Genomic DNA, 26,003 nt, shown 5'->3' on the forward strand with positions numbered 1-26,003 from the left:
AGTCGGGCGTATAAGCCACATTGAGTGGTTGAATTGGAATGAAAATTAATGGCGGAGCAGGTGAAAGTTCTCCCGCCATTCAGTGCAAGATTTATGTGCAGCTTAAGCCGCAGATTCTGATTGCAGAAGGTTCTCCAAGCGGCTTAGGTTTCGGCTTGGGGGCGAAATGAATCTATTCCTCTGCTGCCTCGGCGTATCAATTTGCATTGTTAATTGCTCTGGGGAGCAGTTGAAAAACCACAACGAACAATCAACTATTTCCCGTGACTCACAGTCAATTAGAATGGACTACATATATATTACAACGACATCTTTGGTTTGTTTATTTTGACAGTGGCTTAAAAGCTGCATAGCTTCATTTGCAAGGCAAAAAGTTAATTAGTGAGTCACTTTTTCTCAATTTGCAAGCTACCACATTTTCCGGCTAATAAGCAAATTAGGCAAGGCAAACAAGAAATCCTTTGGGATAGCAGGAATAATTAAGACCGCAAGAAAATGCACACAAAAGGGCAGCACAAACTGTGGCCAGTTCGTAAAATATACCTAATGATGGAAAGACTGCTCCTAATATTTCGAAGCGAGAAATGTATCTGTATCACCTTAAGAAGAGCCTGCTAAATAATAGACTTTACAATTTAAGATTTGCCACGGAAATAGTTTTAAAGTCTGCTCTGGACCTACGGCAATTTACACTAGACGAAGCATAAAAAATTCAGATATCGGTAGCTAACTGAGTCACTGACTGGCTGACTGATTGCTCATACGCACCGTTGACTGCCACTGAAACTGTGCTGTGCCTGCTCATCCTCCTGCTCCTGCTTCCACTTCTGCGCCCGGCTATCTGCTGGATTTCAATAACCGACTCGGCCGAAGCCCGTGGCTGGTGGAATTCGGCTAGTTTTGCCTGCCTGCCAGATGAAACATTTTATGGAGCTACAAATCAAATTTGCCGGCACACGTTCACATAAATCACGCTGGGCCAGAATGAATCTCTTTGATCCCTAAAAAAATGAGAGAAACAAAATTATCATGGTACTCTGGTGCCCATTTGACAATTTGCAGGAAAGCTGAAATATTATCTAAACATTTCGGACTGCCATGGCCCGAAAACGTGTGCATTAAAATTGCAGCCTCGTGTGCGCAATAATTAAGAATTCAATTTAAACTTTTGCAACTTTCACCCCACAACAGCAGGCAGGCAGCAGGCAGCAGGCGGTAGGATATGGCATCAGGTGGCTCAGAGTTGTGGCTGCCACTGTGGCCGTGTAAAGTCAAAAAGCCGCAACATCATTACGCTTCCGCATTTGCATGCAGCCTGAGTTCCCCGAACTTCTGCTCACACACGGAAATCGCAAAAAAGCCAGCCAGCCGGGCCACCTGGCGTATGAGCAATAAAATGCATCTGCTCTGGGGTTGGCCCATATGTGCCTGCTTTCATCCGTGTCTCGAATGGCCTGACTTGATTAAAGGATAAACAGCCCGCACTTAGCCTGGCCCGTAAGGATTAGAGTCTCTAATTCGAATTCCTTATGATTAAAATTAAAAGTGCATAAGCACAGAACGTTGCAGCTCAGCTCTGGTTTTATTTAAAACAAACAAATGTTTATAAGTAATTAAGTCTTTATTGTATATGTATATAATATTCCGAAATTAACTTTAGAATTATTATTTGAATTATTAATTATTAATTTTTAAGTGGCCAAAAACATTATTTACGGTGCGTTTAATAAATAATCTAATAATTATTAGAACCATAGAAAGTATTTTTTGTTTTAGGAATTTCACGCCATTTTATTTATTTTTTCCAACAATGCAGGCTACAGAGAATTCTTCTATCGATGGGATGAAATGGTAGATCGGTTATCGTGTTGCCGGATGACGCGCCGGCCGAGAATGGATCGAACGTCCTTGGTGAAGCGCAGGGCATCGAGGAAGGGCAGCAGTTTCAGGAGCTCCGTATCGTCGGGATCGTAGATAAAGGTCTTAATGGGAACGGCGTTGTCGGGAAAGTCTCGGTACGCGTACGGCGAGTTGTCGATGATTAAGACGCCGGTCATGTCAGGAGTGACTAAGGACAGGTCCTTGGAGACCAATGGCGAGGAGGCGCGGCAGTGCTGGCGATAGAAGCGGCGAGACATTCTTCCTTGTCCCGCGTCCAGAAGGTCCACCACCTGGGTGGCATAGACCTCCAGGCTGGCCGTGTAGATCACCAGGTCGTACCACTTGGACACGCAGTCCAGGAACTCATCGACATGCGGCCGCTTGAAGACCCGAAACACGATCGGCTCGACCATCGGATCGATGGACACGTTGAGTACATAGTCCGGCTGGGCGTGATCGGGCAACTGGCTGCAACCCACGTTGTCATGGGTATCCGGATCGAGGTAGCAGGAGTGCACCAGAGTCTCATCCAGGTCCAGGACGAGCGTCTTCCGTGAAAGGACGGCCAGTCTGTCGGCCATGTCCGGGGACACGGACACTTCCCGGTAGCCAAGCCCCAGATACGGGCGAAGAATGGCACATGCCTTCTCTGCCACGCGGGCCAACAGACGTCTAATATAGGTGCCCAGGTCGCTGGAGAGCAGGATCGAGACGAGTCCCCGGCGCCCGGAGCTCGATCGCGATCGCTGGAGGTTGCTGACCACGGCAACGGCCAACTGGCCGGATGGAGCGAGCTTGACTAAATGTGCGGACTGTGCGGGCAGCTGACTGACCATTTTGCACCCTAGTCCTTTCAAATTCAATTCAGCTTACTGTCTTACATTATATCCCGGCCTGCCATTGGGGTAAATTTTTTTTTTTGCTGGTGTATTAGGCCGAATGGGAAGTGTCAGTAGACGCAAGTGTTTTTTCGAAACCGTTGACTTTTCATTGACAGTTTTACATAGTAGACCTTTGGAGCAATGGAGACCCCGATAATTGTGCCAGTTATTTTTAGGATTTCGTTTCGTTCACACACACTAAAACACTGCAATGGCCACCGAGAACAAATATGTGCCCAATGCCTTCGATGCGGAGTTTGATAACTTCTGGGACAAGGTCAGCTGCTACGCGGCCAACTCGTTTCCCTTCGCGGATCGGTGTGCCTTTGTGGAGAAGGCCAAGGACTGCAATAGGAGCACCAATGTGCTGCCCTACATGAGGATCATGGCCTGCGATCTGAACTGCGTCAACGAATTCCAGCAGGTCATCTTCCTCACATTGTTCATGGCCCTCTGCTATGAGATATTTGTGCTGCTGATGCATGTGTGCCATAAATAGTAAGTACACCTGGGGTACAAGACAGGCATTCAATGAGGAGTGGTACTTGGATAAGTATTTCGAATAGTCACTTCATGATACAAATTGGTTACTAGCTTATTTCTGAAATCATATTCGAATTTCCGTCTCTCAAAGTAAATTGTTTTCTTTCCAAGTACAGCCGAGTATATATTTTTACATCCAAGTATTTGACATCCCACCTTAAAATGGCGTTGTACCTATAGCTACATTCCTGCTCTGAAGGCCGTATCGCGGTTCCTCCGTATGAACGAGCACGTGGCGGGCGTGACCTTGCTGGCCTTTGGGAACAGCTCCGCCGACCTCTTCTCCAACTTGGCCAGTGTGAACGCGAATGTGCCCGTGTTCGCCAATAGTTTGGCCGCCGCCCTCTTTGTGTCCATGGTTTCAGGAGGCCTGATCTGCTACATGAGTCCCTTCAAGATGAACGCCTACGAAAGTGTGAGGGACATTTTGTTTCTAATCTTCGGATCGATGCTTCTGCAGCACTTTTTGGCCTCCAGTGCACACGTACCCGAAACGTCATTCATAGGCAAGCTGATAGCTTTGGAGGCAATCATTATAGTAACTAATGGTTTTCCTTCCTCAATCTTAGTTATGTTTCTTGTATACATTTTTTACATATTAGTGAATGTCGTAGATGTGTACCTCATTCGGAGGGCTTTAAAGAGTAAGTGGCTGAGTTATATTTATTTAAAAGAGAGATTGAGTTGTAATTTCCCAGCAACGAATGCACAAATCGATGCCCTTTTGGAAGGGGATATGACTCCGGAAAAGAGAAAACGACTGAGTGAGTTGGAAAGGAACCAGGCGATCTACTCCCGTGACATGGAAGTGGAGATCTTTGAAAGGACCAATTCGGGTCCCAACATCAACAAAATGAGGTACACCACCTTGAAAATGGGCCGCAGCGTTCGCATAAGCATCGATAAGAAGGCCACCCGAAATGTGCTGCACAACAGAGCTCTGGGAAGGAATTGGGGACTCTTCAAGGACTTCTTGTTAGCCCTGAAACCACTCACCTGTGAACAGTGGCGGAAAGCCAACATAATCGAGCGGGCCTTTATGTTGACCCAAATTCCAGCTGTGATCCTGTGCAGCATCTATATACCTCTGGTGGACTACGAGCTGGACAAGCATGGCTGGAACAAGCTTCTGAATTGCATTCAAGTAATGCTGAATCCGGCCTTGTCCATTATGGCCATTAAAGGTGACTTCAATAAGGGGCTTTTTTCTATAGAGCATTCGATGGTAACTCAGTCTTCCTCCGATAGCTTTGTTAAGCTCTAGGGGCACATCGCTGTGGTACGTTGCCATGACCGAGGAATACATTTATGCAGTGTATTCCCTGCCCATAACCATGCCAATAGCGGTTTTTATGTTTATCCAATCCCGAACCGATGTGCCACCATTTTACCATTCGGTGAGTTACCGTGGTGCTGTCATCAGCATCAGTTCAGTGTAAATCCTATTCCGAACTCACAGGTGTTTACAGTGATGAATCTGACTGGCTCCATGTTTATGATCTTCATTTGCGCCACGGAAATAGACAAGGTGCTGGAAGTTATTGGCCACATCTTGAAAGTGGAGGATGATTTTATGGGCGCCACGGTGAAGGCTTGCACAGGAAGTCTGGGTCCGCTAATTGCCAACCTGGCGATGGCCTTGCACGGATATCCCAAAATGGCCTACGCCTCAGCCATTGGAGGACCCTTCTTCAGTGAGCATTGTGCGTGCCAATTGGAGCATCCCTAATAAGCTTTGAAACCACAGCCATTGTCATGTCCGCCAGCACTGTTATGCATGTCAAAAATCTATTTGGGCTCCCGGTCTCGGAAGCAAACCAAAACGGCAATTACGGCTTAAATGCATTCGTTTTTCTAAATATCGGACTGTTTTCCACACTCCTCTGGTCCACGACGCTGGGATTTTTCGCCAGACGCTCCGTGGGCATATTTTCTATCGTCTTTTACTGCATTTACTTGCTTTTTGCTATCTTAATTCATAGGAAAGTCATACATTCGTTTTCTATGGACATGCCAATCAAGGCAGCTTTTGGCGATATCTAGGGAAAACATACTTTTCTATGAAAATATACAAATTCTGTGTACTTATTTTGACATGTAAATATACGTTTTCTAACATTTACCTTCCCTTAGTTTCAATACTTTCCATGCTAAAGCAGTTTCACCTGTGAATGCAGTTATCAAAGGGCATCTTCACCATATCAGCTCAATTAACGCAATGCTGTGGGTTACTAGGATTGCGTATACGCCGTGTTGGCTTCAAACTGATGCTCTTCACACCTCTGCGATGACAATGGGGTTAGGGTTAAGTCAAATGTGAGTCGTCGCTAATTGGAGGAAAGCCGCAAACACGAAAGCAAGACTCCTGGCAGCCGATTCATTAGCCCCCCCACATTAGGGTCCACAGCCACGGCCAGTGGATTAGCAGCCATGGGCGGAAAGTGACCTGAAATGGCTACAGTGACAACTACAAGGCCAGCAACTGGGCTTTCCTCTTAGCCGCTTGACATTAATTAGTGCTTGCACAATTCAGCAATACAGGTGTAAATGTAACTGTTTCTGCCGGACTACCTTGCGTATATGCAACCCATCCACTGGCTAATTGAGTTATAATGCTAAGCGGCAATTTATGGCTAGCAGCATTAGCGGCGTCCAGGACTGCAAACCATTCCCAGGCATAAATCTTCTCTTCCAAGCAATTTAATATGGTGTGTACTCGCGCCATAAATAAACGTGCCCGGCTGCTCTGAAATATTTTCCATTTAACCAACTGACAACTGCAGCGCAAAGTTTTACAGCGGAAATAGCTAGCTGCAAACTGCAACGTGAAATATGTTTGCCTTCTTCTTAGAGTCTTTTTTTGTTTATTAGGATAAATTATGAGGTTTTTTCGGATCCTTGGACACTTATAAATACTTTGAGAAAAACTTTAAAATTTTTGGAGATACGAAAAACAAGTTACTTTAAATGCCAAATACAATATTTGTAAATGATGAACTCGCATAAACTCACACGTTACCAAAATCCTAGAGAAATTATAACCATCAATAAAAACAGTCAGTGGCGATAAGACAGCACAGCACTATAAATAAGTTCATTCATGAGCGATAGTAAATGAGCACGCGAACAGAGGCCTGTCGGTCGAATTTAATCTATTAAACAATAACAATAACAAGAACTACTGATAAGAAGCACAGTATATTTCTCCAGAATTAAATACTAGAATTTGGCATGAAACCAATCCCAATGGCACATCATTTGAAATCAATTTCCCGTCTTGCATAAACCATCTCCAGCAATCTGGGTGCTATTCCGCACTTGGGCTTTAAATATTTGATGACTTTCACACCGAATCATGCCAGAACCAAGGCAATAGCACAGAAAAAAGGACTTCTCCTTCCATTTTGCAGTTTTTGCATTCGATTCGGGACTGCAAGTCTATGTAAAAACGTGAAGGAGAATGCAAAACAATTTGGTAACAAGCAAAATGCATCAAATCTCATGGCCACGGAGCCCTTCCTAGCTGGGTGAATCGGAATACGAATCGGAATCTCGAGTGGCGAGAGGAGAAACCAAAGCTGTTGCAAAAACATGTCACATTAAGTGCACAGATAGAGGTTCTGGCGGACGGACTGATGGGCGGATGGACAGATGGACAGATAGACAGATAGACGGGAAGTCTGGAGGAAGTTGAGTGCTTTTATTGCTGCCGGAATTCTGCGTGCCATTTGCCTTGGAAGCTGGAGCTGCAAGTTGGCTTCCGCTTCGTCTTTTTCCCTGCACTTGAGCCAGCAGCTCTTGTTTATGCAATTGTACTTAAATCCAATGGTTATGTTTCAGCTGCAGTTGCCATTGCCATAATGGCCGGAATCAAGTGGAATTTACATCTGCAGTCGATATTAATACCACCCTGGGCAAAGTACCTAGAAAATAATTCTGCTCAGATATTTTTCGGTACAGCATAAACTTTGAAAACTTCAACAAAATATTCACAATATATGTATATAGCGAATTCTTAGGCATAAACTCTGGTTCTTCATGACTTCTTTTCAACGCAAGTATAGATTTTAAAATGTAGTCTGTACTTGTTGAATAACTTTAGAGTTTAAACTAAGAATATAGTTAACAGTTTTAGAGAGATTCTTAAACTGCCTGGAATCAGTTTATAAGTGCCTTCACTCACTGATCGATTGCCTTAGTTTATCTACAAAGCTGTAGTATCAGCTGCAGTATCATTGGCGCACAAGTAACTCGTTTCTTGCATGTTGACGGGACACCAACCTCCAGCCACTTTAACCGTAATTAACGCGGACCTTTCCCCATCGTTTCGTTGCCATCAGTTTCCCTTTATTATGCACTACGCTTTTATTTTGTGAAAAGCTGGAGGGAGAACTGGAGCGCCAGGACAGGACAGAGTGCCAAGGGAGTATCCTTCTGCATTTCAATGGACCTCTGTCGGTTTTTTGCTTACTGCTGACGCCTTTCGAAAGCATTTCCTCTGGCAATGTTTTAATCGTGATACTTCATACACTTAATTAGTCAGTACGTTGGCTTACGTAAAAGCCCGGTTATGCTTGTATATTTTCAAAGCAATCTTATTTGGCAGTAATAGCATCTGATCAAAGCTAAGATAAAGTCATAAAATATATTAACTTATATTAAAATATATTAAGTAATTAAATATTGACGGTAGGAGCTATGATGATTACTTGTTTTCTATTTATTACAAAATCAAATCAAGACAAAAAGCATGTTTCAAATTATATTGGCTTAAAGTATTGGTCTCTGGCAAATTCATGAACAAGATCCCATTCCACGCAGACCGCATATAAGAGGAACTGCAAGTAAACAAGCCATAGGAAAACTCCTGCGGATCTACGAGCGTGGAAGTTGAAGGTGACGCTCCACCACACTGTGGTCACAATGGTTATCACCAGAAAAAGGTAGCAGTTGTCGCCCAGATCGCCGTACACCCACGAATCGGCGCCCAATTCGCGAACTCTGTGATTGAACATGAAGGCCAAGCTCATGCTGATCAGAATCGCTGAAATATCGGGTACATCTGGTGACTAATAAGGCAAAATATAACTCTTCCTTACCAAAAACTGGACCTCCTATTATGGCGGCGAAGGCCATCCGGCCGTAGCCCTGCATGGCCAGCTGGTAATTGGCTATAATGTCCGGAGTGGCATTCGAGACAGCGCCAAAGGTGACCGACATGAAGCTTTCGGAGAGATTGAATACGATTCCCACGATCTCGGAGAGCACTTCCAGTTCGGTCACGGCGATCCAGAGGGTCACCATGGAACTGAAAAAAGTGAGGATAATAAACAGCTAGAAAAGAAGACTGATATCATTTCGAGGCTAATCAGTAGGCAGAGGGGCTGCTTTGGGACCTCTTACGTGGTGATAGCAGGGCGGCACATCCGTTCGAGAGTGGAGGAAGATGACAATGGCTAGTGGGACTGTCAGGCACGGCGACCACATGGAGACACTGAAGTCGAGGGTTATGTACCAGCTTTCGTAGACGCTGGACACCCCAGCTGAGGGTCAGCGAGAATCAGGAGTTTAGGAATCAGATACACTCTCGAAATACTCCCGCAGACCTACAGTGCACCAGGGTAATGACCACAAATGGGTTCGTCACGATCTGCGTGCAATTGAGCAGCTTACTCCAGCCGTGCTTGACCTTCTCGTAGTCCACCACGGGAATGAAAAGTTGAAGTGCGAATACCAGGGGGCACCTGGCAATCAGGTATATTCGATTGCACCACCCACCCAGCTGCCACGCCTCTACATCAACCGGGTTGAGGGACTGGAAGAACTCCGTGAATAGTTGGAGGTTTCTGGGATTCTCCGGGTTATGCAGCCGATTGCGATTTGTCTCGTAATCAATGTGTTCGGGTCGATTTTCTGGGAGGGGGGTCACAAAGTAGCCACTACTGGTCATGTTTGAAAAGTGGTTGCCCGTATCCCTGGAGCGACGATACTTCGTGGTGTCCTTGATCCCAATATCATCCTGCTCCTCCCAAGAAGTTAGTTTTCGTAGCTTTGCATTTATTTCTCTGATTGGTGGAGGAGTTAAGCTTCCCAAGTTGTCCAGTTCTGCTCGAAGTTCTAAAAGGTAAATATAATTAATTGCCATTATAATTGGAGTAGAGAAGTGAAGAATTGGAGTAATATGGCTTACTTTTGATGTAGTAGCGCAACAACGCCACATCAGCTATGTTAATAGCCACATAAACAACGTAAATTGAGAAGAGCACTGAAAGCAGGTTTCAGAGATCAGTGAGTCCCGGCAAATTTAAAATATATTCCTACCTATACCCTCTCCTAGGGTCACGTCTCCCTCCTTGACCATCACATACCGCAGAACCTCCACACCCAAGAGAAGAAACAGCAGATCTCGCAGAGTGGAATGTCCGTTCATCCTAAAGGGTCTCAGAAAACAAACTGTACCGCCACTCAGAAGCATTATGGCCAGAGTATTGCCCACAGCTATGGTAAAGATGGGTGCATCGGCCCTCACGGGCATCAGATTGGCTATTATTTCTGGACTACAGTTACCAAATGCCAGGAAGGTAACACCTGCCAGGTACTCATTCATGTGCAGCTTTATAGAGATTATCTTGAGGACTGGGGAAAAGCTGAGGGTTTACAAATGGGCAGTGAGAGGAATGTGCACTTTGTCCAGGAACTTACTAGGTGCCAATATTGAAAGACATCAGCCACAGAAACGCCACACATATAAAGCCAAAGAGGAACATAAACAGAACCTCTGTTGTTTTGTTATCGATGTGAATGGAGCAATACATCATCCTGAAGTAATTGAAGAAGTTTATAATGCGTTTGCAGTCACTGACTTGGGTGGCCATCCTGCAGCGATATTTGTAAGGTAGTCTCATCACGGCTCTACAACTCATCTGTAACAGCAAATAAATCATATGGTCACACCCATTCCTCACAGTATTCGATCTTACATTCTTGATAAAGTATTGGAATTCGTAGTCCAGTTCTGTTAGGTTAAAATTGGTCCTTTTCGTTCGCGCACCCATTCTCTTCAATTCCTTTCTACGAAGTCAAGCGAATATGTTTAGAATTATATTTATTTAGAACTGTCGAAAATTGAACACTCTTTGACTTTTTCTGCAAAGACATAAAGCTTGCCAGCCAATGGGTCGACCCCAGCCCATTGATAAAGCATTTGTTTAAAAGAACCACATTCATAAAACGCTGAATAAATCAACATTCGAAGATTGCGATTATGACAAGGCTACCGCCAAGGGTCTTCCCCTAATACGAATCTATGTATGTGCCTGCGCAGAGAGCCGTAAATTAGCCATGAACCACCAGATAAGAAGGCAACCTACCCACAAAGCGGGTTGCTATATAAGCGCCCAGGCGACCCACGATTTCCATCAAGCGATCGTCAACTATTACAGCTAGTAATCATGGTTTCCAAAGTGGCTCTCCTCCTCGCCGTCCTGGTCTGCAGCCAGTACATGGCCCAAGGCGTCTACGTAGTCTCCAAGGCGGAGTGGGGTGGTCGCGGCCCCAAGTGGACCGTAGCCCTGGGCAACTACCTCAGCTACGCCATCATCCACCACACCGCCGGCTCCTATTGCGAGACCCGTGCCCAGTGCAACGCCGTGCTGCAGAGCGTCCAGAACTACCACATGGACTCCTTGGGCTGGCCCGACATCGGCTACAACTTCCTGATCGGCGGAGACGGCAACGTGTACGAGGGACGTGGCTGGAACAACATGGGCGCCCACGCCGCCGAGTGGAACCCCTACAGCATCGGCATCAGCTTCCTGGGCAACTACAACTGGGACACTCTGGAGCCGAACATGATCTCCGCCGCACAGCAGCTGCTCAACGACGCCGTCAACCGTGGCCAGCTCAGCTCCGGCTACATCCTGTACGGCCATCGCCAGGTCAGCGCCACCGAGTGCCCCGGCACCCACATCTGGAACGAGATCCGCGGCTGGTCCCACTGGTCTGGCTAGTTCCATGACACGAACTACTGTCAATAAAAAAAACGAACCTGAATCTTTTTTTGAATTTTTATTTCTAAGCAAAACATTGCTTTATTAGGGAGTCGGGCGAATCTGAACATTGTCCTGGAAACCATGGACCCACTGGAACTCTATGGCGGTCGTGTAAATTAAGAACAATATGAATATGCTCCACATGAACAACCCAGCGGATCGGCGGGCAACGAAGTTGAATGTGAGGCACCACCACAAGGTGGTTGTGATGGTTATTATCAGGAATATGTAGATGGTAACGCCTTCGTCTCCGTACAAGACTACTTGACCACGGGAGTTGAGTTTCTTTTCCAATACAAATTCAATGCCCACGTTGACCACCAAGCCTGCGGGAAAACGATTAATTTAATTATGTTCTTTGCAATGATCTTAAAGCAGATTAATTTATTTTCAATTATATTAAGCCGTTGTAAATATTCTTTTGTTGAAAATAAAGCATAATCATACGAAAACGAAAACATATATCAATCAGTAATTATGATTATTATAAAAATATCTCGCTATCTATTATCCAATATAAACCACTTAGGTTTATATTATTATTATAATTATTATTATTATAATTAAAAGGACATTGCTTTCACAACAAATGGCGTCAATGTATTAAAGAGCCATCTGCTGGAACCGTACTTATTTTGGGCTTTTCTATGAATTCGAGAAACATTTTAGAAGCTGATGAATCCAATGCCTATAACGAAATTATCGAATTTTACCACTAACTATAAACTGAACCACCGATGATGGCCCCAAAAGCCATCTTTCCGTATCCGTGCTTGGCGAGATGTGCGTAGGCTATGAAGTCCGCGGTCGCAGCGGACACAGCGTTGAAGGTGATGCTCATATAGGAGGGGGCCAGATCGAAGACGACCCCTATAATGGATATCAGCACATCCATTTCCCAGGCACAGATCCAAAAGAATATAATCACGGTGGTCAGCGTAAGCACGCAGTAACCCTGTCGGATGGAAGGGTATTTTGTTGGGTCCTCAAAAGAAGGTGATCTTACCGAGTGATAAAATGGCGGGATGTCAGTGCGAGAGTGCACGAATACTACAATTGCCAGGGGTATCGTTACCAGTAATGACCATATTGCCTTTCGGAACTGTGGAATGTAATACCATTCCGCGTATTTGTGCGCCATCGCAGCTAGGAAAGGATAAATAACATGAATTTTGAATGTAATCATTTAAAATAGAAAGCAATAGTCGTATGTATACTTAAACGTAAGCTGGGTATAATGTATTCGAGTACAGTAACTTGTACTAAACTGAAGTTAGTTTTAAACCAAACCGATTACCAATTGCATTTCTTCAATTCATTGCCTATTTTTCTGCGCTTACGTACTCTCAATTAGTGCGACGATCACGAAAGGAGTCAGTACGATTTGTAAGCAGTTGAGCATCTTGCTCCAGCCGTGCTTGACCATCTGGTAATCCACCAATGGAAGCACCAACTGGAGCATAAGGTTGACCGGGGCTTTGAGGATATGTAAAATGCGTGCACATGTACCACTAAGGTACCATCGCTCTGAGTCGATCGGATTGATGGCTTGGAGGAACTCGCTGAATAGGAAAAGGTTTTTGGGATTGGCTTTGCTGTGGAGAATTGTTCTGTTGGTTTCCACGTTAACTTCCTTGTGATGAATCAAGGGCTTGGGTGTAACAAAGAAACCTGCGTTGTATGTTCGTTTGCGATATAATTTCGACTCAAGGATTTGGATTTCATCGTCCTGCTGTAAATTATTCAAGCGTACAATCTTTTCAGTCAGTATAAGATCGTGTTTCCGGGATGATGGCGATTGTCTCAACACTTCAATATCCTTTTGAAGTTCTTAAATAATTTTAAAATAACTTTAAAATATTATTAAAAGTCATTATCTACATACTCACTTCTTATTGCGTAACGCAGGAGGATCAGATCGACTATGTTAATTATCAGGTATAAAGGATAAATACTCAGTATCACTGGAAACGTCGAATATAAATAGTCTTTTAACGGCTATACTTATAAAGTAAACTCACTGGCACCTTTTATCCATGGCTTAAGAGCAGTATCTATCATGAAAAACCTTACCAGTTCTATGATTAGCAGAAGGAACAAAAGATCCCGGAAAATACTGTGACCATTCATTCTAAAGGGCCGAATAAAGCACACCGCTCCCCCGCTCAAGCAAATGATCGTCAGGGCGTTGGCCATGGCTATGTTAAAGGTGAGACCCTCCAGCCTGGCTGGCGACAGGTTTACCAAGAGATCGGGTGTGGAGTTGGCCACGCCCACGAGCACCACGCCCGCCACGTACTCGTTGACCCGCATTTTCAGAGCAGCGATCTTGAGTGTTGGTGTAAAACTACCGGGATTGGGGTTAAAAAAATCGCAGATGGCACTGCATGTTCAAAAACTTACTAGTTGTTGACGCTCACGTAGAGGATGCAAAGGAAAACGCAGTAGATCAGTGCAAACAACAGCATCACTGCTATTTCAGTTATTTTATTGTCGATCTTGAAGTAGCAGTACATCATAACATAGTAGTTGAAGAAGTTGGTGATGTATTTGCAGTCGAGGATTTTTGTGGCCATTTCGCAACGATGGCTATAATGGAAGTGCATAACCGCCAAACAGCTCACCTGAAAGTCCGTATATTTTGTAGGAACAGAAAATGCATACGTTGGCATACTCACATTTTCCATGAACTTGGTCCCATTAAGAAAGCCTGGTTATTTATAAGGATGTAGGTTAAAATATCGCTGGAGGAACATCGTACTTACTATATAGGCTCGCATTGGCCACCTGTGTTAAGGGCATCGTAGTTTTCAATTAATTTATCTTTCAGATATTATTTCGAAAACCAAAAAACACTGTTTGACATAGATCGTATAACACACTTGAACATTTTTCTATTTCCGTTCATAATGTGAGTAGTTAGGGAATAGTTATTTGAAATTGGTGCCTGGAAGTATGCAATTATCGCTCTACGCCTCCATTTGTTTGAAAACTTACCTTTAACCATTACATAATTCTGGACCACTGCTGGAACATGCGAAATGTAATTTGATTTCATTTTTCAAATATCACGTGACTGGCTTAATTTTGTATGAGGACCGCCAACTGTAAGCGGGCAAATTATGCGTGAGCCAATCCGTCAGAGATGATAAAAGTGGTATGAAAAGTGATCGTATAAATCAAAATCAGCCGATTGTGACGAAGCTCTAAGTAAGGTGCTTCCCCCGAAAGCAAATCTGAGCCAGTGCCATTGATTAGCGTTGTAAATCACTTATACGCTACCCGATAAGGAGCGGTGTTTGACCACATTTTGCTTTATAAGCGCCCCGGCGACCCACGATCTCCATCAAGCGACCGTCAACTATTACAGCTAGTAAACATGGTTTCCAAAGTGGCTCTCCTCCTCGCCGTCCTGGTCTGCAGCCAGTACATGGCCCAAGGCGTCTACGTAGTCTCCAAGGCGGAGTGGGGTGGTCGCGGCGCCAAGTGGACCGTAGCCCTGGGCAACTACCTCAGCTACGCCATCATCCACCACACCGCCGGCTCCTATTGCGAGACCCGTGCCCAGTGCAACGCCGTGCTGCAGAGCGTCCAGAACTACCACATGGACTCCTTGGGCTGGCCCGACATCGGCTACAACTTCCTGATCGGCGGAGACGGCAACGTGTACGAGGGACGTGGCTGGAACAACATGGGCGCCCACGCCGCCGAGTGGAACCCCTACAGCATCGGCATCAGCTTCCTGGGCAACTACAACTGGGACACCCTGGAGCCGAACATGATCTCCGCCGCACAGCAGCTGCTCAACGACGCCGTCAACCGTGGCCAGCTCAGCTCCGGCTACATCCTGTACGGCCATCGCCAGGTCAGCGCCACCGAGTGCCCCGGCACCCACATCTGGAACGAGATCCGTGGCTGGTCCCACTGGTCTGGCTAGATTGGTTCCTGAAAACGTATTAAAATTTTTTGAAACCTGTAATTTCGAGTTCTATTGATTCAACTATTCGGCGGAGATTGGATCGAATGAAATCTTTTAAATGGCAAGCAAAGGGAAATTCAACTCCAAAGTCCTGCTTCCATTCTCCATCTTCGATTTGCAACCGAACGCTCACGTTCAACTGTCAAAGTATTCATTCCCTCGATTCTACTGAAACTTTTCAAATTTTTAAAAGCATGAGGTTGTGTGTCTGCCCAGGAAGTTACTGAACATCATCCAACCTCTTTCTCCATCCAAACCCATTTTTTTCAAGGAAAAAGCCAAAGCCGCTGTACAGAAATGTGAAATTAACTTTCAAAACCGCACTGAGATATTACTCGTAAATACCGCCAAAAGCAGCGGTCAGCTTTACAATCGGTCACAGACCAGAGCAAACTATTTGCCACTTGAACCGCAGTCTCATTAACGACATCCTCGTTAACAAAGTTGCTCTGAATGAGTTTCAGTTGTTTTTGTGCTTAATAACTTGCTTAAGCTTTCAGTTTTTAAGTTCCCCTCCTGCCACAAGGAAAGCACTTGGTGCCACTCGGTTGGTTGGACAAAGTAGATTGACAAAGTGGTTCCAGCCCAACGCACTCACCTTGCTATCCTTCTGCAGGTCCTTCGAGCTTCAGATTATTACAGTATTTTTACTTCCGTGATTACCAGTTACTTATCAAGATTTACGGGTTCTGTCTGGTTATTGGAAAGGTAGATTTCTGCAAGTCAGCTAACTCGACTTGTGGCTGATAAGATGTACAATAGTTCTGTAATTTATATTAACTATTCAATGTATACAACTTCTTTTTTGTAACTAAATACTCAGCTCAGCAAGTAAAAGCATTTCAAATACTGCTTACATATCCTTAAAGGGTTGGAAAATTGATCACACAGGCGGACAGACGTGTAATCGAACAATAGTATTCTGTATTTTGATAAATTTTGCCTTATCGAAATCTGTTTAGATCTACGCACTATGGGAAATCTTGCCAAATGACTGACTATATTTAGGATTGCATACCAGAAACTAAAACAGATGGCACCACAACCAATAAATCAGCTGTTAAAAACAGCTTTTGCGCGTATAAAGAACATTTATCTTCAAGCGTTCAAATGCTTTGTATTAAGTGTTTGTCACATTAAATAGCAAAAAAAAGTCGTGTTGCACCACGTGTTGTAAGTTAATAAAAATATTAAGTGCCTTACAAAAGTATTTTTTTTGATAATAACTTAACTTTGAAAAGAGATTTTAAGTAAGTCCGGCAGAGTCCATGTATGAAATGTATTTTTTGTTGAAGGCTATTTAATTCTTGTTTAGATTATTGTAATTAAAAATTACACATTTTACGATTTTGGGAAAATATATTTTATTAATATTTTTTGCCTAAATTAGAAAGAGCATACGAAATTAAAGAAAGCCTTTAAAATAAAGGTGCGCTGCCACTCCCACAGTTTTTGTGATACGTATAGATATGGAATAGTGTTAAACAATACAAAATATTAAGTAAATGTCTTTCTCCGTTCTATAAACTATAAAAAATATAAGGGTCGGTGGTACGCCCTCAATTTTTTGATACGGCCAAGTGTAACCCCATTCAAAAAACACAAACTAAATATCATTTTGTTCAGGAGTTAATAATTTTGACCAGAAAAGTTGGTCAAATTTCCCATGGTGCTACGTGATCCCACACACAATAGCAAAAAAAGTATACCCATTATCTTGTGGAACGCATTTAAAATAGGGGCGTATATATGGGAGGTCCATTGTTTGCAACTTCGATTAAAAGTATAATAATATTTTGGTTCGTGCCGTTCTTTGATTCATATCAAGCACTTATAACACCTACTCATTATTTTTAAGGCACTTATAAATAACTGCTGAAAGGAGCAAATCAGTTCCGATAAGAGGGGTAAAAATGGCTGAAAATAATTTATACAGAAACTTTTCAATAGTCGTATGATGCTTGCAGCACGAGAACATCAGGGATGGTGATTTAGCCATTTATATATAGAATACAGTTTTTTCTGTTATTTCTACCTGTTTTTTTTTTAAAACGTCAAATTTTAAAACCCCTAATAATACATAACCCGTGGTAACTTTCAATCTGTAAATGTAAAATGTAAAATTTTAATTTACTTGCACTTCGTCGATTTTACATAAATTGTTTACTATTTATGGCAATGAAAGCCTTCAGGACTCGACTATCCAAACTCAAAGCTTTTGCAGCGAAAAAGCTTAGTTTTCATATTTTGGATTTTGTAGAGTATGGTTTGTAGAGTAAACAGATTTATCCACTCGATTATTTTAAAATTCGAATACCACTTTCGAGGAAGCTCATAAAATGCCATAAATTCCATAAAGCTCCAAACCATAAAACTTGGTACGAATTATTGCGTTTTATTTCATGTTCGTTTACATAATATTTAGAACTCTTACTTGTAAAGTAAAATGTATACTAGATTCGTTGAAAATTATGTAACAAGTAACAGGAAGCGTTTTCGACCCTATAAAGTATACATATGTATGCATGTATATCATCTGGATCAGGACAATAGCCTAGTCGATCTGGCCATGTCCGTCCGTAGGAATGTCGGGATCTCGGTAACTATAAAAGCAAGAATGTAAGATTAGGCATGCAGTCTAGTGACGCCTATGATATACATGTTTGATTCAGAACTTTGCCACGCCCATTATATCGCCCACAAACCACCCAAAACTATCACGCTCACACCTTTGATTATTGTTCTGATTATTTTTCACGTGATTGTCTTGCCAAATTCGATCGATATCAAAATAATTGTGAAATGTTTTCCTTGCTCTTCCAGTAGCTGAGTAACGGATTCTGGACTATAGCCTTCTGTCTTCTTTTATTTAAAATTAGTTAAGTAGAGTTTTCAATCTATGTCTGTATGTCTTCAATAATGAATTACGAACAGCTTAATTTAAGACATTTTCATTAACATTTAGTTTGTCACAAGTTATACGTTCCCATTAAAAATAAAAATAGGTAAGAAATCTTTAAAACGCTCTTAGAAGCTTATAAGCGCTGTTCGGATCAGGTATATCTATTCCGGACAGGTATTCCCAATGCTTTGATAGGTCTTACGCTGCACAATATATTGCCTCTTCTTGGACAAATTAATTAATGCCACTTGGGCTGATTAGAAACGAGATTGCGGCTCTGTCATCGACGTATTAGGATCTGGCCGCCAGATAGCCCTCCTATCAGATGGAAGCACACGACCCGGAGCGCAGCCCGAACCTGACACATCGTCTTGCAGGCGATAAGCTAGGGCGGGCGGAGTATATAAGGTCCGATCGAACGTCAGGCCGAACAATCGATCCGCAACCATGGCAAACAAAGCTCTCGTCCTTTTGGCAGTGCTCTTCTGCGCACAAGCCGTTCTCGGAGTGACCATCATCTCCAAGTCGGAGTGGGGCGGCCGTTCTGCCACGAGCAAGACCTCGTTGGCCAATTACCTGAGCTACGCCGTGATCCACCACACCGCTGGAAACTACTGCAGCACCAAGGCCGCCTGCATCACCCAGCTGAAGAATATCCAGGCCTACCACATGGACTCCCTAGGCTGGGCAGATATCGGCTACAACTTCCTGATCGGCGGAGACGGCAACGTGTACGAGGGACGCGGTTGGAATGTCATGGGCGCTCACGCCACCAACTGGAACTCCAAGTCCATCGGCATCTCCTTCCTGGGCAACTACAACACCAATACCCTGACCTCTGCTCAGATCACCGCTGCCAAGGGTCTGCTGTCCGACGCCGTAAGTCGCGGCCAAATCGTTTCCGGATACATCCTGTACGGACACCGCCAGGTTGGCTCCACCGAATGCCCCGGCACCAACATTTGGAACGAGATCCGCACTTGGTCCAACTGGAAGGCATAAGAGAACGAAGGAAATGCAATAAAAGAATTTAAATCAGTTTCAATAAAATCTTCAGAATACAATCGCACACATTAATACAATCTCGGGTATTTTTTTCCGGGGAATTATTTCTTGGGAACACCAACGGTTCTTATTATTAATCATCATTAAATGTGCAATGATCGGAAATTTTCATAAAGTTTTTTCACAAAAAAAACAAGAGAGAATGCTACTCAGCTAGGGGTAGTGCTAGGAAGATATTTAAAAAGCGATAGAAATTTGAAAGGCAAATAATAAATAATAAAATGATACAAAATCGAGAAATTTTTCAAAAGAGTGGGCGCGGCTACGTTCTGAAACAAACTTACACAGCGTGACGTCACATGAATCTGCATGTAGAATTTCAACAGTCAAGATCATAGCAGCCATACGGACAAATGGTCGGACATAACCAGATCGACTCGTGACCCTTATCAAGAATAAGATAACTTTATAGCGTCGGAAACGCTTTCTCCCTCCAAGTTAAATATTTTTTAACGAACCTAGCATCCGCTTTGACTCTATAAGTAACGGATATAAAAACAATAAAAAGAAATGGTATAAAAGGAATGATCTCTCTGGGAGTCAGTTGATAAAGAATTCTTTTATTTGAACTTAATAGTTGAGAATGTTTTTTCCCATCTCATCTGCAGCATCTCTTTATGCGTACCCCAATAAAAATAAATATCATCAACATTCCCAATTCTTTGAAGGTTAAAGCAATGCCCAATCGTCATTAAGGTTTCAACCGAAATTGAAATTATATAATATTAGAAATCAAGTCCCAAATACAAATTAAATATAAACTAATTTTTATTCGAATATCTCTGCATAATTAGTACACAGTATACATTTAGATATTGTACACACATAAAACTTTACTGTTGCTGGTAATATCATCATAATTAATGGATTATGTCTGCCTGTGCTGTGAATTCAGTACACGCTATTCAATATGCATAGTCTTACGAGATAGCTTAAAACAAAGAACATCGTAAATGTGTCTACATTGCCAGCGACACTCTCTGGTAACAACTACTCGGGCCTACACTATCCCAACTTCTCAGGCTGATTCGGGCCAAATGAAAAACGTTCCAACAGATTGTTGCAGCTAAGATCAAGTCAGATGCGGCCGAAAAATAATTGATTCGTTCCTCGCCAGCATCACAATATGTTTTTGGCTTTAATGCTTTTGTTTACTAAATTAGCAGCAACTAGAGCTTCTTAGTTGTACGTTAAACAACAATAATGAGCGATGGCTAATAGCGAAAATTTGTTTGCGTTCGTTTTTCTAAATACACTGTTAAATACATTGAAGCAACCATTTAGACCGTGTATGTGTGCTGTGAGATGAGGGACCAGAAATCAGATCATCTGGGCAAGAAGAGGATGGGAGAGGGGTGGTCACCAATGATCACAACCCACTCGCCATGAAAAGCAAACTAATCAAAAGTTCAGCTTAGGCCTGGCTCTCGTCGCGTCCGCCAAATACTTGTCCCGGAATGTTTGGCTGGCGATGCAGCGGCGACTGCGATGGCACTTGCACCTGGGCATCGGCAACGTCGTTGTAGGGCGGAGGAGGCGGAATGCCACCGATTATATCAACGCCAGCGTCAATAACCTCCAAATCGTCAACTTCCTCGTCGACATTAGCGTTTACAGCTGCATCGCTTCGACGCATTGGCGGCGTATTAGCATTGACATGCATAGTGTTGTTATTGTTCGGCTGATCATTGTTGTTATCCATGTTGTCATCCGTGTTGGAGGCTACGTTCGCGGTAGTGGCTGCTCCAAGGGTCACGAAGAGAGGTGCCACCGAGGGATTTACCTCCGCTCCTCCAGCAGCTGCGTCTTCTCCCTCTTCATAGTTCGACATGGCCACCTGATAGGATGGCGGTGGTGCTTGCTTCAAGTATTGGGCAATCGCTTCATCGTAGTTGGGCAGCAGAGTGGAATAAGACCGCTCTTCGGCACCAAAAGTTCCACCAACACTGTGGACTCCAGTCGGTGCCTCCAAGAAGGGGAACAGAGTGCGAACGTGTTGCTGACGGAGCGTCAAGTACTTGTAGCAGCGCCAAACGATTCCAATGCAATAAGCCTTTAGAAACACAATACAGATGAATACGACCAGGACAACAACCACTAGCTCCTCAGGCGGAAGTTCCAGCAGCTTCTCGCGCCAGGGCAAGCGATGCGATTCAGCAATGATACTGTGAATAGCCTGCAGGTAGCACAGATATCCAGCGGCGGTAAGACTATAACAATCAACAATGCATTAGTACATTAAGCTTAAAGAGTATGAACCTTTTAAGGAATTCCCAGAAACCTCTACGGATTTAAGAAGGCTAATTTGGCTGAATGAAGTAGCGGTTTAAATCTGTTGAGCTCTCTGAATTTCCCCCGATTGTAATCCTTACGTTGTAATGGCAAAATCAAACAACTGCAGGCAGAAGAATGGTAACAGATGGGATGGTTTTCCCTTGATGGTTCCGTAAATCATCATCAGGGTGATGGCTATCATGCAGGTGCAAACCAATCCGCCCATGTCGAAATTCTCTGCAGTAATAAACATAGATATTTAAATGCTTTGCGGAAGCTGCTCTCTCCACTGCTTACGGTAACGCTTACGATAGTTGAGGGAGTGGTCACGGTAGGCGTAGGGCGGTTCGACCTTGCTCAGTGGCGTGGGTAGGGCTGGTGCACTCAGATCCACGGTGTAGTCGTGGGTGCCGCCTTCCAGTTCGTCCATCATCTCCGGATTGCGCCATATGACCGCAAGAACGCTAAGGGCCAAGATGTTTAAGAACTGAAAATGAACGTAGGCGGATTTATTAATTAAAATACAATGTTTAATATCAGAGTAAGGCATACATATACAAGTAGAAATATATATTTTACAAGTTATACAAACAACAAGTTTTACAACCAACGTGGAAAATCAACTGTTGGGCTTAGTTAAATCAGACTTTTTTGCCTGGCAACTGATGCACACATTGCTTTTATCTACTGGTTCCAGAGATTTCCAGTAATCCCGGTGCTGTCGTTGCAGGTAGTTAAGATATTCAAGGAACGCATCGTAGGTTAAATCCAACGTGTTCCTGCATTGCATGCGATGGTGATAGGGACATTTCCGGTCGTATATCCAGGTGCGCTGCGCGGGTGGCTTTACACCAGTCTTATGCAAATACAGCTTAAAAGCCTCGCGATCTGCTCCATAAAACAGTCGCGTGGTCGTGTATGCGATGCCATCATGGATGGCTTGGCGCACAATGGGGTGCGCTACTATTCTCCCCACCCCCACAGAGGTGACATCCGGTTTCTGCAAACGGATGAGCAACCACGGCGGGATTAGTCCGAAACGTATGCTGGATACAGCATCCGTTATGTTTCCCTGTCTTTGAGGCCAGTGGTGGCTTAGCCATCGAGCGGCTGCCATAAAGACCTCCAGCTCCGTATTCACGCCTATCATATCCGATTGGATTAGCAAGAGCATTGATTTTAGGGGCAGTCTCAAAAATTCTTTCGATGCCACCAGCGTAAGAAAAAACGCTGAGACGCGCTCAAGAAGTTCCAAATGGATGACATCAAGTTTTAGAATTTTCGCCTCAAAGTATAGCATCGCAGCGGAGTCCTCAGTGAAGCCATGATCTAAACAATACTTGCACTGACTGACCAACTGTGGAATCTCCAGAAAAGTGGCAGCGTGGAAAACCTCAAGTAGACCGAGGCGCGGCAGGATAGGCTTGTTCTCGATCATCCATTCGTAGATTAGGCCGAAGGAGCGTGGCGTAATCATCTCTTCAGGCAGCTCCACGATCAAGTCATTGCCCATATCGCGGAACATTCGCGAAAAGCTCTGTAAGACCATCAGGTGGACGGGATGCCTTTCCTTTCCTATGGTGATATCTGAATTGGTCTGGGCACGTCGCTTTACAAGGCTCACAATCTCTTGGTACAAATTGACCTTCTTTTTTGGAGTCTTATTGATTTTCGGCTTCTTATAAAACCCGGCTGTTGAGTAGCCCAATGAGAACAGAGTACGCTCTTTTAGTGTGTTGAATGCGTCAGTCTGGATGTTTAGTTCAGAAAGGGAGGTGCAGTTTATGGCAGTTGGATTGATTAACAGATCCGTTGGCTCATCATTCTTCTCCTGGTCCTTTTCTTGCTCTTCTCTCGCCTCACCATCCTCTGTCACCTTAGGACCATAGCTGCGCAGGATGACTGAATCTTGGGAACCAATGTCAATAGAGCAACTCGAACTGCCTTCCGGAAATGTGTCGTGTGTGTGGGGCATTGCATTCGAATTTCGCAAATGCCTTCACCAGTTGGACAGCTTCCTCCGGATGGGATTTCATTGGAAGTGAGGAATGTAGATTTTTGTGTGGGCAGAAAAATATTTATAAAAATGTGAATAAGTTGTGAAACGTCACAAACGAAGCAAAGACTCCGAAGGATCACGAGGGGGGAATTCAGAGATAGCATAACATCAAAAAGTATTTCAAGAAGGTGTATTGGGTTGGCTCATCAAGAAAAGCTGGCAAAAAAGATAAGAAAGCTTCGCCTGATTTGATTTGCAACCTGTGTGCTGATAGATGACAGCTGAATTAACAATTCTCAGATTTATGGCAGCACACTTCAGAATGTTGTTCCAGAGGAATATATCTTTCTTACCGAAAAGCAAGAGTAAACCAGCACAAGAGTAAATATTTTCGCATCATTTGTCAAGTACGTGTAGTTACTAAAATAACTTAAGCGCTCATGGAAATATGTATCTGGTTGCTGTTTGCTCAGATGGCTGCCATTGGATATCCCATTCGGTATCTAAGTATCTCAGGTTGAAGGCCTTGCAACGATCTTAGATGCGACAACTTGCCATCATTAGTTTAATTATTCATCAGTGTGAAATTTAATCTGCAGTGCGCCACAGTATATCAACAATTGTCACACGGGATGAGTCAACCAACCAAGCAACCTTCGATTGGGGGCTTTGTTGTTTTGGACCCCTAACGCTATACATATCTACAAAATGTAAACAAAGAAACCCTTGAGATTGGGCAGATTAGGGCAGATAACTCCACTGTTGTCCACACCGTAATCAAAACCGTAATCCCCGTAAACCGTTGGTACTGCAAAACGTGACCTAGTCGAAAGCATGAAGAAAGTACCTTACTATTCGTAGTCAGGTATGAAAAATACTATTAAGCAATGGTTTTTACTCAACGATTCAAATCTTGTGTATGTCGTTCTCGCAGTCATTATTCTCTTAAAATCAGATAATGGTTTTAAATTCTCAGAAAGGGAATAGACGTCAAAGGTTACTTAAAACAAACATATACACACATATAAATTTCTATACATATATCTCTCTTTTTCCCTCTATATAACTCAATTTATGTCATATACTTATGAAATTTCTACAATGCTTTACATTTCTCTAAGTGTTGCGATTGGATATGCGAAGTCAGATCTTGTGAAAGGTTAGTTTCGGACAATGGACACGGGTTGTGGAAACTTCCGCAGCGGAACCGAGGCAGAAATAAGTTGTTATGACATAAAGCCCCGATGATAGTAGTTAAATTTGATCAGATGACGCAGCAGCGGTCAATCAGCCGCATTGACGTCACAGGCGGGGAAAGTGCAGAGTTGGCTCGTCTTCGCCTTCGCAAAGTTTTGCAGTCATTGGCTGATTGATTTTTCCCTTGCGTGACACTGAGCAGGGTCAAAGGTTTTTCGCAAATGCCGGAGGACTGCATGCGTGGGTGTATCTGCATATACACACACATGTATGAGCCCCCCATGCAGTGCAATGGGTCAAAGGCTACACTTTAATGCACTTACCAGGTGCCACAATCCGATCATCAAGGTGGCCGTGTGGACATGCAGGCCGAAGCAGCAGGTGAACTCCTTAAGGTGACGATTTCCGGTGCTGGTGCTACTTCCGGCGGCACCATTGTTGTTGTTGCTGTGAAGCTGGTTGCGTTGGGGACCCATCTTGAGGTGGATCCTGAACATTGCACGCCCCACGAAACTGCGGCTGCGGATGAATGCGAAAACGAAAGCGATAACGATAACGAGTGCAGAAAATCATCAGCAATTGTGGGTGTTTTATTCCTCCCACGGATATGTATGTGTACGTGTGTTCATGTTTGTGTGTTGCATCTGCGCGTATGTGTATTTGTGTTTATGTGTGTCAATTTTTCACGGCTGCTGCTTTGACCTTTTGCACTACTAATTCGGCAATTGAAACGTTCTCGTTTATAAGGCTTACCCTCGATTTGTGGGCCAATGCAACTTGCACTGGTTTTCAACTCCGATTTATATCTGCAGCTTTCGGTGTATTCAATTTTATTTAACTGCTGCGCAGCACAGAAAACCCATGAGCACTAATCTCTGAAACTGGCAAAATGCTGCGTAACACGGTCACACTAAATTACGCGTTTTCCAAAACAGTTTTTATTGCTATACACTTTTTTAAAAATTATTTTTTCATTTTAAGTTGGACTTGGAAATTATATTATCATGAAACCCTAGTTGCAAATTGAAACAACCATTATTAAAGTGCATTTTTATTTGTAAAATTTTTCCAGAGGGAAACCTTTTTTTAAAAAAGTCAACTAAGAAGGGTTTATGCTTTTGCATTGTAAAGTTAATATAAATATTAGCAATTCATTTGAATATTTAGAAAAGCGGTAAGTGTGACCGCACCCCGAACGCATTATCAACAAATATCGATAGTAGCGTTCAAA

General features: G+C 43.5%; 9 protein-coding genes across 16 annotated transcripts; 4 read left to right on the forward strand and 5 right to left on the reverse strand.

Annotated features, from left to right (window-relative positions):
• Window positions 1-1,770: 1,770 nt before the first annotated feature.
• Window positions 1,771-2,852, reverse strand: LOC6528631 (CTD nuclear envelope phosphatase 1). Its single transcript, XM_002089637.3, has one exon. The coding sequence runs from the start codon at window positions 2,715-2,717 to the stop codon at window positions 1,833-1,835; it is 885 nt and encodes a 294-aa protein (XP_002089673.1). The 5' UTR covers window positions 2,718-2,852; the 3' UTR covers window positions 1,771-1,832.
• A 31-nt stretch (window positions 2,853-2,883) lies between these two features.
• Window positions 2,884-5,427, forward strand: LOC6528632 (mitochondrial sodium/calcium exchanger protein). Of its 2 annotated transcripts, XM_002089638.3 has the most exons (7): window positions 2,884-3,260; window positions 3,486-3,811; window positions 3,875-3,949; window positions 4,004-4,489; window positions 4,554-4,702; window positions 4,765-4,999; window positions 5,053-5,427. In XM_002089638.3, exons 1-7 carry the CDS (start codon window positions 2,974-2,976, stop codon window positions 5,346-5,348), a joined length of 1,854 nt encoding a protein of 617 aa, XP_002089674.1. In that variant the 5' UTR covers window positions 2,884-2,973; the 3' UTR covers window positions 5,349-5,427. The 2 variants fall into 2 exon arrangements, with proteins under 2 accessions (XP_002089674.1, XP_015053989.1); XM_015198503.2 differs by lacking the exon at window positions 5,053-5,427 and having other exon boundaries at window positions 4,775-4,857.
• A 2,561-nt stretch (window positions 5,428-7,988) lies between these two features.
• On the reverse strand, window positions 7,989-10,745 carry LOC6528633 (mitochondrial sodium/calcium exchanger protein). 4 transcript variants are annotated; one of them, XM_002089639.4, is made up of 9 exons: window positions 10,676-10,745; window positions 10,286-10,621; window positions 10,008-10,228; window positions 9,627-9,952; window positions 9,496-9,570; window positions 8,916-9,422; window positions 8,709-8,848; window positions 8,405-8,639; window positions 7,989-8,349 (listed from the first exon to the last, which is right to left on the reverse strand). In XM_002089639.4, the coding sequence occupies exons 2-9, from the start codon at window positions 10,358-10,360 to the stop codon at window positions 8,066-8,068; spliced, it is 1,863 nt and encodes a 620-aa protein (XP_002089675.2). In that variant the 5' UTR covers window positions 10,361-10,621; window positions 10,676-10,745; the 3' UTR covers window positions 7,989-8,065. The 4 variants fall into 4 exon arrangements, with proteins under 4 accessions (XP_002089675.2, XP_039226698.1, XP_039226697.1 ...); XM_039370764.2 differs by having other exon boundaries at window positions 8,055-8,349; window positions 8,405-8,613; XM_039370763.2 differs by having other exon boundaries at window positions 8,055-8,349; window positions 8,912-9,422.
• Window positions 10,746-10,756: 11 nt separating this feature from the next.
• On the forward strand, window positions 10,757-15,335 carry LOC6528634 (peptidoglycan-recognition protein SC1a). Of its 2 annotated transcripts, XM_039370767.2 has the most exons (2): window positions 10,757-11,284; window positions 15,264-15,335. In XM_039370767.2, the coding sequence occupies exons 1-2, from the start codon at window positions 10,757-10,759 to the stop codon at window positions 15,291-15,293; spliced, it is 558 nt and encodes a 185-aa protein (XP_039226701.1). In that variant the 3' UTR covers window positions 15,294-15,335. The 2 variants fall into 2 exon arrangements, with proteins under 2 accessions (XP_039226701.1, XP_002089676.1); XM_002089640.4 differs by lacking the exon at window positions 15,264-15,335 and having other exon boundaries at window positions 10,757-11,357.
• LOC6528635 (mitochondrial sodium/calcium exchanger protein) lies at window positions 11,358-14,296 on the reverse strand. 2 transcript variants are annotated; one of them, XM_002089641.4, is made up of 9 exons: window positions 14,122-14,296; window positions 14,035-14,066; window positions 13,760-13,980; window positions 13,378-13,703; window positions 13,246-13,320; window positions 12,701-13,186; window positions 12,363-12,502; window positions 12,077-12,311; window positions 11,358-11,682 (listed from the first exon to the last, which is right to left on the reverse strand). In XM_002089641.4, exons 1-9 carry the CDS (start codon window positions 14,156-14,158, stop codon window positions 11,399-11,401), a joined length of 1,836 nt encoding a protein of 611 aa, XP_002089677.2. In that variant the 5' UTR covers window positions 14,159-14,296; the 3' UTR covers window positions 11,358-11,398. The 2 variants fall into 2 exon arrangements, with proteins under 2 accessions (XP_002089677.2, XP_039226700.1); XM_039370766.2 differs by having other exon boundaries at window positions 11,607-11,682; window positions 12,070-12,311.
• LOC6528636 (peptidoglycan-recognition protein SC1a) lies at window positions 14,692-15,335 on the forward strand. The gene has a single exon (XM_002089642.4). The coding sequence runs from the start codon at window positions 14,736-14,738 to the stop codon at window positions 15,291-15,293; it is 558 nt and encodes a 185-aa protein (XP_002089678.1). The 5' UTR covers window positions 14,692-14,735; the 3' UTR covers window positions 15,294-15,335.
• A 3,331-nt stretch (window positions 15,336-18,666) lies between these two features.
• LOC6528637 (peptidoglycan-recognition protein SC2) lies at window positions 18,667-19,314 on the forward strand. Its single transcript, XM_002089643.3, has one exon. The coding sequence runs from the start codon at window positions 18,685-18,687 to the stop codon at window positions 19,237-19,239; it is 555 nt and encodes a 184-aa protein (XP_002089679.1). The 5' UTR covers window positions 18,667-18,684; the 3' UTR covers window positions 19,240-19,314.
• A 738-nt stretch (window positions 19,315-20,052) lies between these two features.
• Window positions 20,053-25,684, reverse strand: LOC6528638 (tetraspanning orphan receptor). 2 transcript variants are annotated; one of them, XM_015198832.3, is made up of 5 exons: window positions 25,526-25,684; window positions 25,096-25,291; window positions 21,886-22,063; window positions 21,675-21,813; window positions 20,053-21,512 (listed from the first exon to the last, which is right to left on the reverse strand). In XM_015198832.3, the coding sequence occupies exons 2-5, from the start codon at window positions 25,267-25,269 to the stop codon at window positions 20,717-20,719; spliced, it is 1,287 nt and encodes a 428-aa protein (XP_015054318.1). In that variant the 5' UTR covers window positions 25,270-25,291; window positions 25,526-25,684; the 3' UTR covers window positions 20,053-20,716. The 2 variants fall into 2 exon arrangements, with proteins under 2 accessions (XP_015054318.1, XP_002089680.2); XM_002089644.4 differs by having other exon boundaries at window positions 21,874-22,063.
• LOC26535742 lies at window positions 22,085-25,089 on the reverse strand. The gene has a single exon (XM_015199173.2). It carries the CDS (start codon window positions 23,549-23,551, stop codon window positions 22,196-22,198), a length of 1,356 nt encoding a protein of 451 aa, XP_015054659.1. The 5' UTR covers window positions 23,552-25,089; the 3' UTR covers window positions 22,085-22,195.
• Window positions 25,685-26,003: the final 319 nt, after the last annotated feature.

Source organism: Drosophila yakuba, chromosome 2L (genome assembly GCF_016746365.2).
Source record: "Drosophila yakuba strain Tai18E2 chromosome 2L, Prin_Dyak_Tai18E2_2.1, whole genome shotgun sequence".
NCBI lineage: Eukaryota > Metazoa > Arthropoda > Insecta > Diptera > Drosophilidae > Drosophila > Drosophila yakuba.

Coding starts and splice junctions, on each gene's coding strand:
- LOC6528637 (XM_002089643.3), top strand. CDS start 18,685: ATGGCAAACAAAGCTCTCGTCCTTTTGGCAGTGCTCTTCTGCGCACAA.
- LOC6528638 (XM_002089644.4), bottom strand. CDS start 25,269: ATGTTCAGGATCCACCTCAAGATGGGTCCCCAACGCAACCAGCTTCAC. Junction 22,064..25,095: donor TGATCGGATTGTGGCACCTG/GTAAGTGCATTA, acceptor GTTCATTTTCAG/TTCTTAAACATCTTGGCCCT. Junction 21,814..21,873: donor CAACTATCGTAAGCGTTACC/GTAAGCAGTGGA, acceptor TTATTACTGCAG/AGAATTTCGACATGGGCGGA.
- LOC26535742 (XM_015199173.2), bottom strand. CDS start 23,551: ATGCCCCACACACACGACACATTTCCGGAAGGCAGTTCGAGTTGCTCT.
- LOC6528636 (XM_002089642.4), top strand. CDS start 14,736: ATGGTTTCCAAAGTGGCTCTCCTCCTCGCCGTCCTGGTCTGCAGCCAG.
- LOC6528631 (XM_002089637.3), bottom strand. CDS start 2,717: ATGGTCAGTCAGCTGCCCGCACAGTCCGCACATTTAGTCAAGCTCGCT.
- LOC6528635 (XM_002089641.4), bottom strand. CDS start 14,158: ATGCCCTTAACACAGGTGGCCAATGCGAGCCTATATA. Junction 13,981..14,034: donor GGACCAAGTTCATGGAAAAT/GTGAGTATGCCA, acceptor ACGGACTTTCAG/GTGAGCTGTTTGGCGGTTAT. Junction 13,321..13,377: donor GCCATGGATAAAAGGTGCCA/GTGAGTTTACTT, acceptor CGACGTTTCCAG/TGATACTGAGTATTTATCCT.
- LOC6528632 (XM_002089638.3), top strand. CDS start 2,974: ATGGCCACCGAGAACAAATATGTGCCCAATGCCTTCGATGCGGAGTTT. Junction 3,812..3,874: donor ACCCGAAACGTCATTCATAG/GCAAGCTGATAG, acceptor CCTCAATCTTAG/TTATGTTTCTTGTATACATT. Junction 3,950..4,003: donor CATTCGGAGGGCTTTAAAGA/GTAAGTGGCTGA, acceptor GTAATTTCCCAG/CAACGAATGCACAAATCGAT.
- LOC6528634 (XM_039370767.2), top strand. CDS start 10,757: ATGGTTTCCAAAGTGGCTCTCCTCCTCGCCGTCCTGGTCTGCAGCCAG. Junction 11,285..15,263: donor GCACCCACATCTGGAACGAG/ATCCGCGGCTGG, acceptor ATCTGGAACGAG/ATCCGTGGCTGGTCCCACTG.
- LOC6528633 (XM_002089639.4), bottom strand. CDS start 10,360: ATGGGTGCGCGAACGAAAAGGACCAATTTTAACCTAACAGAACTGGAC. Junction 9,571..9,626: donor GACCCTAGGAGAGGGTATAG/GTAGGAATATAT, acceptor ACCTGCTTTCAG/TGCTCTTCTCAATTTACGTT. Junction 9,423..9,495: donor GTTGCGCTACTACATCAAAA/GTAAGCCATATT, acceptor TTTACCTTTTAG/AACTTCGAGCAGAACTGGAC.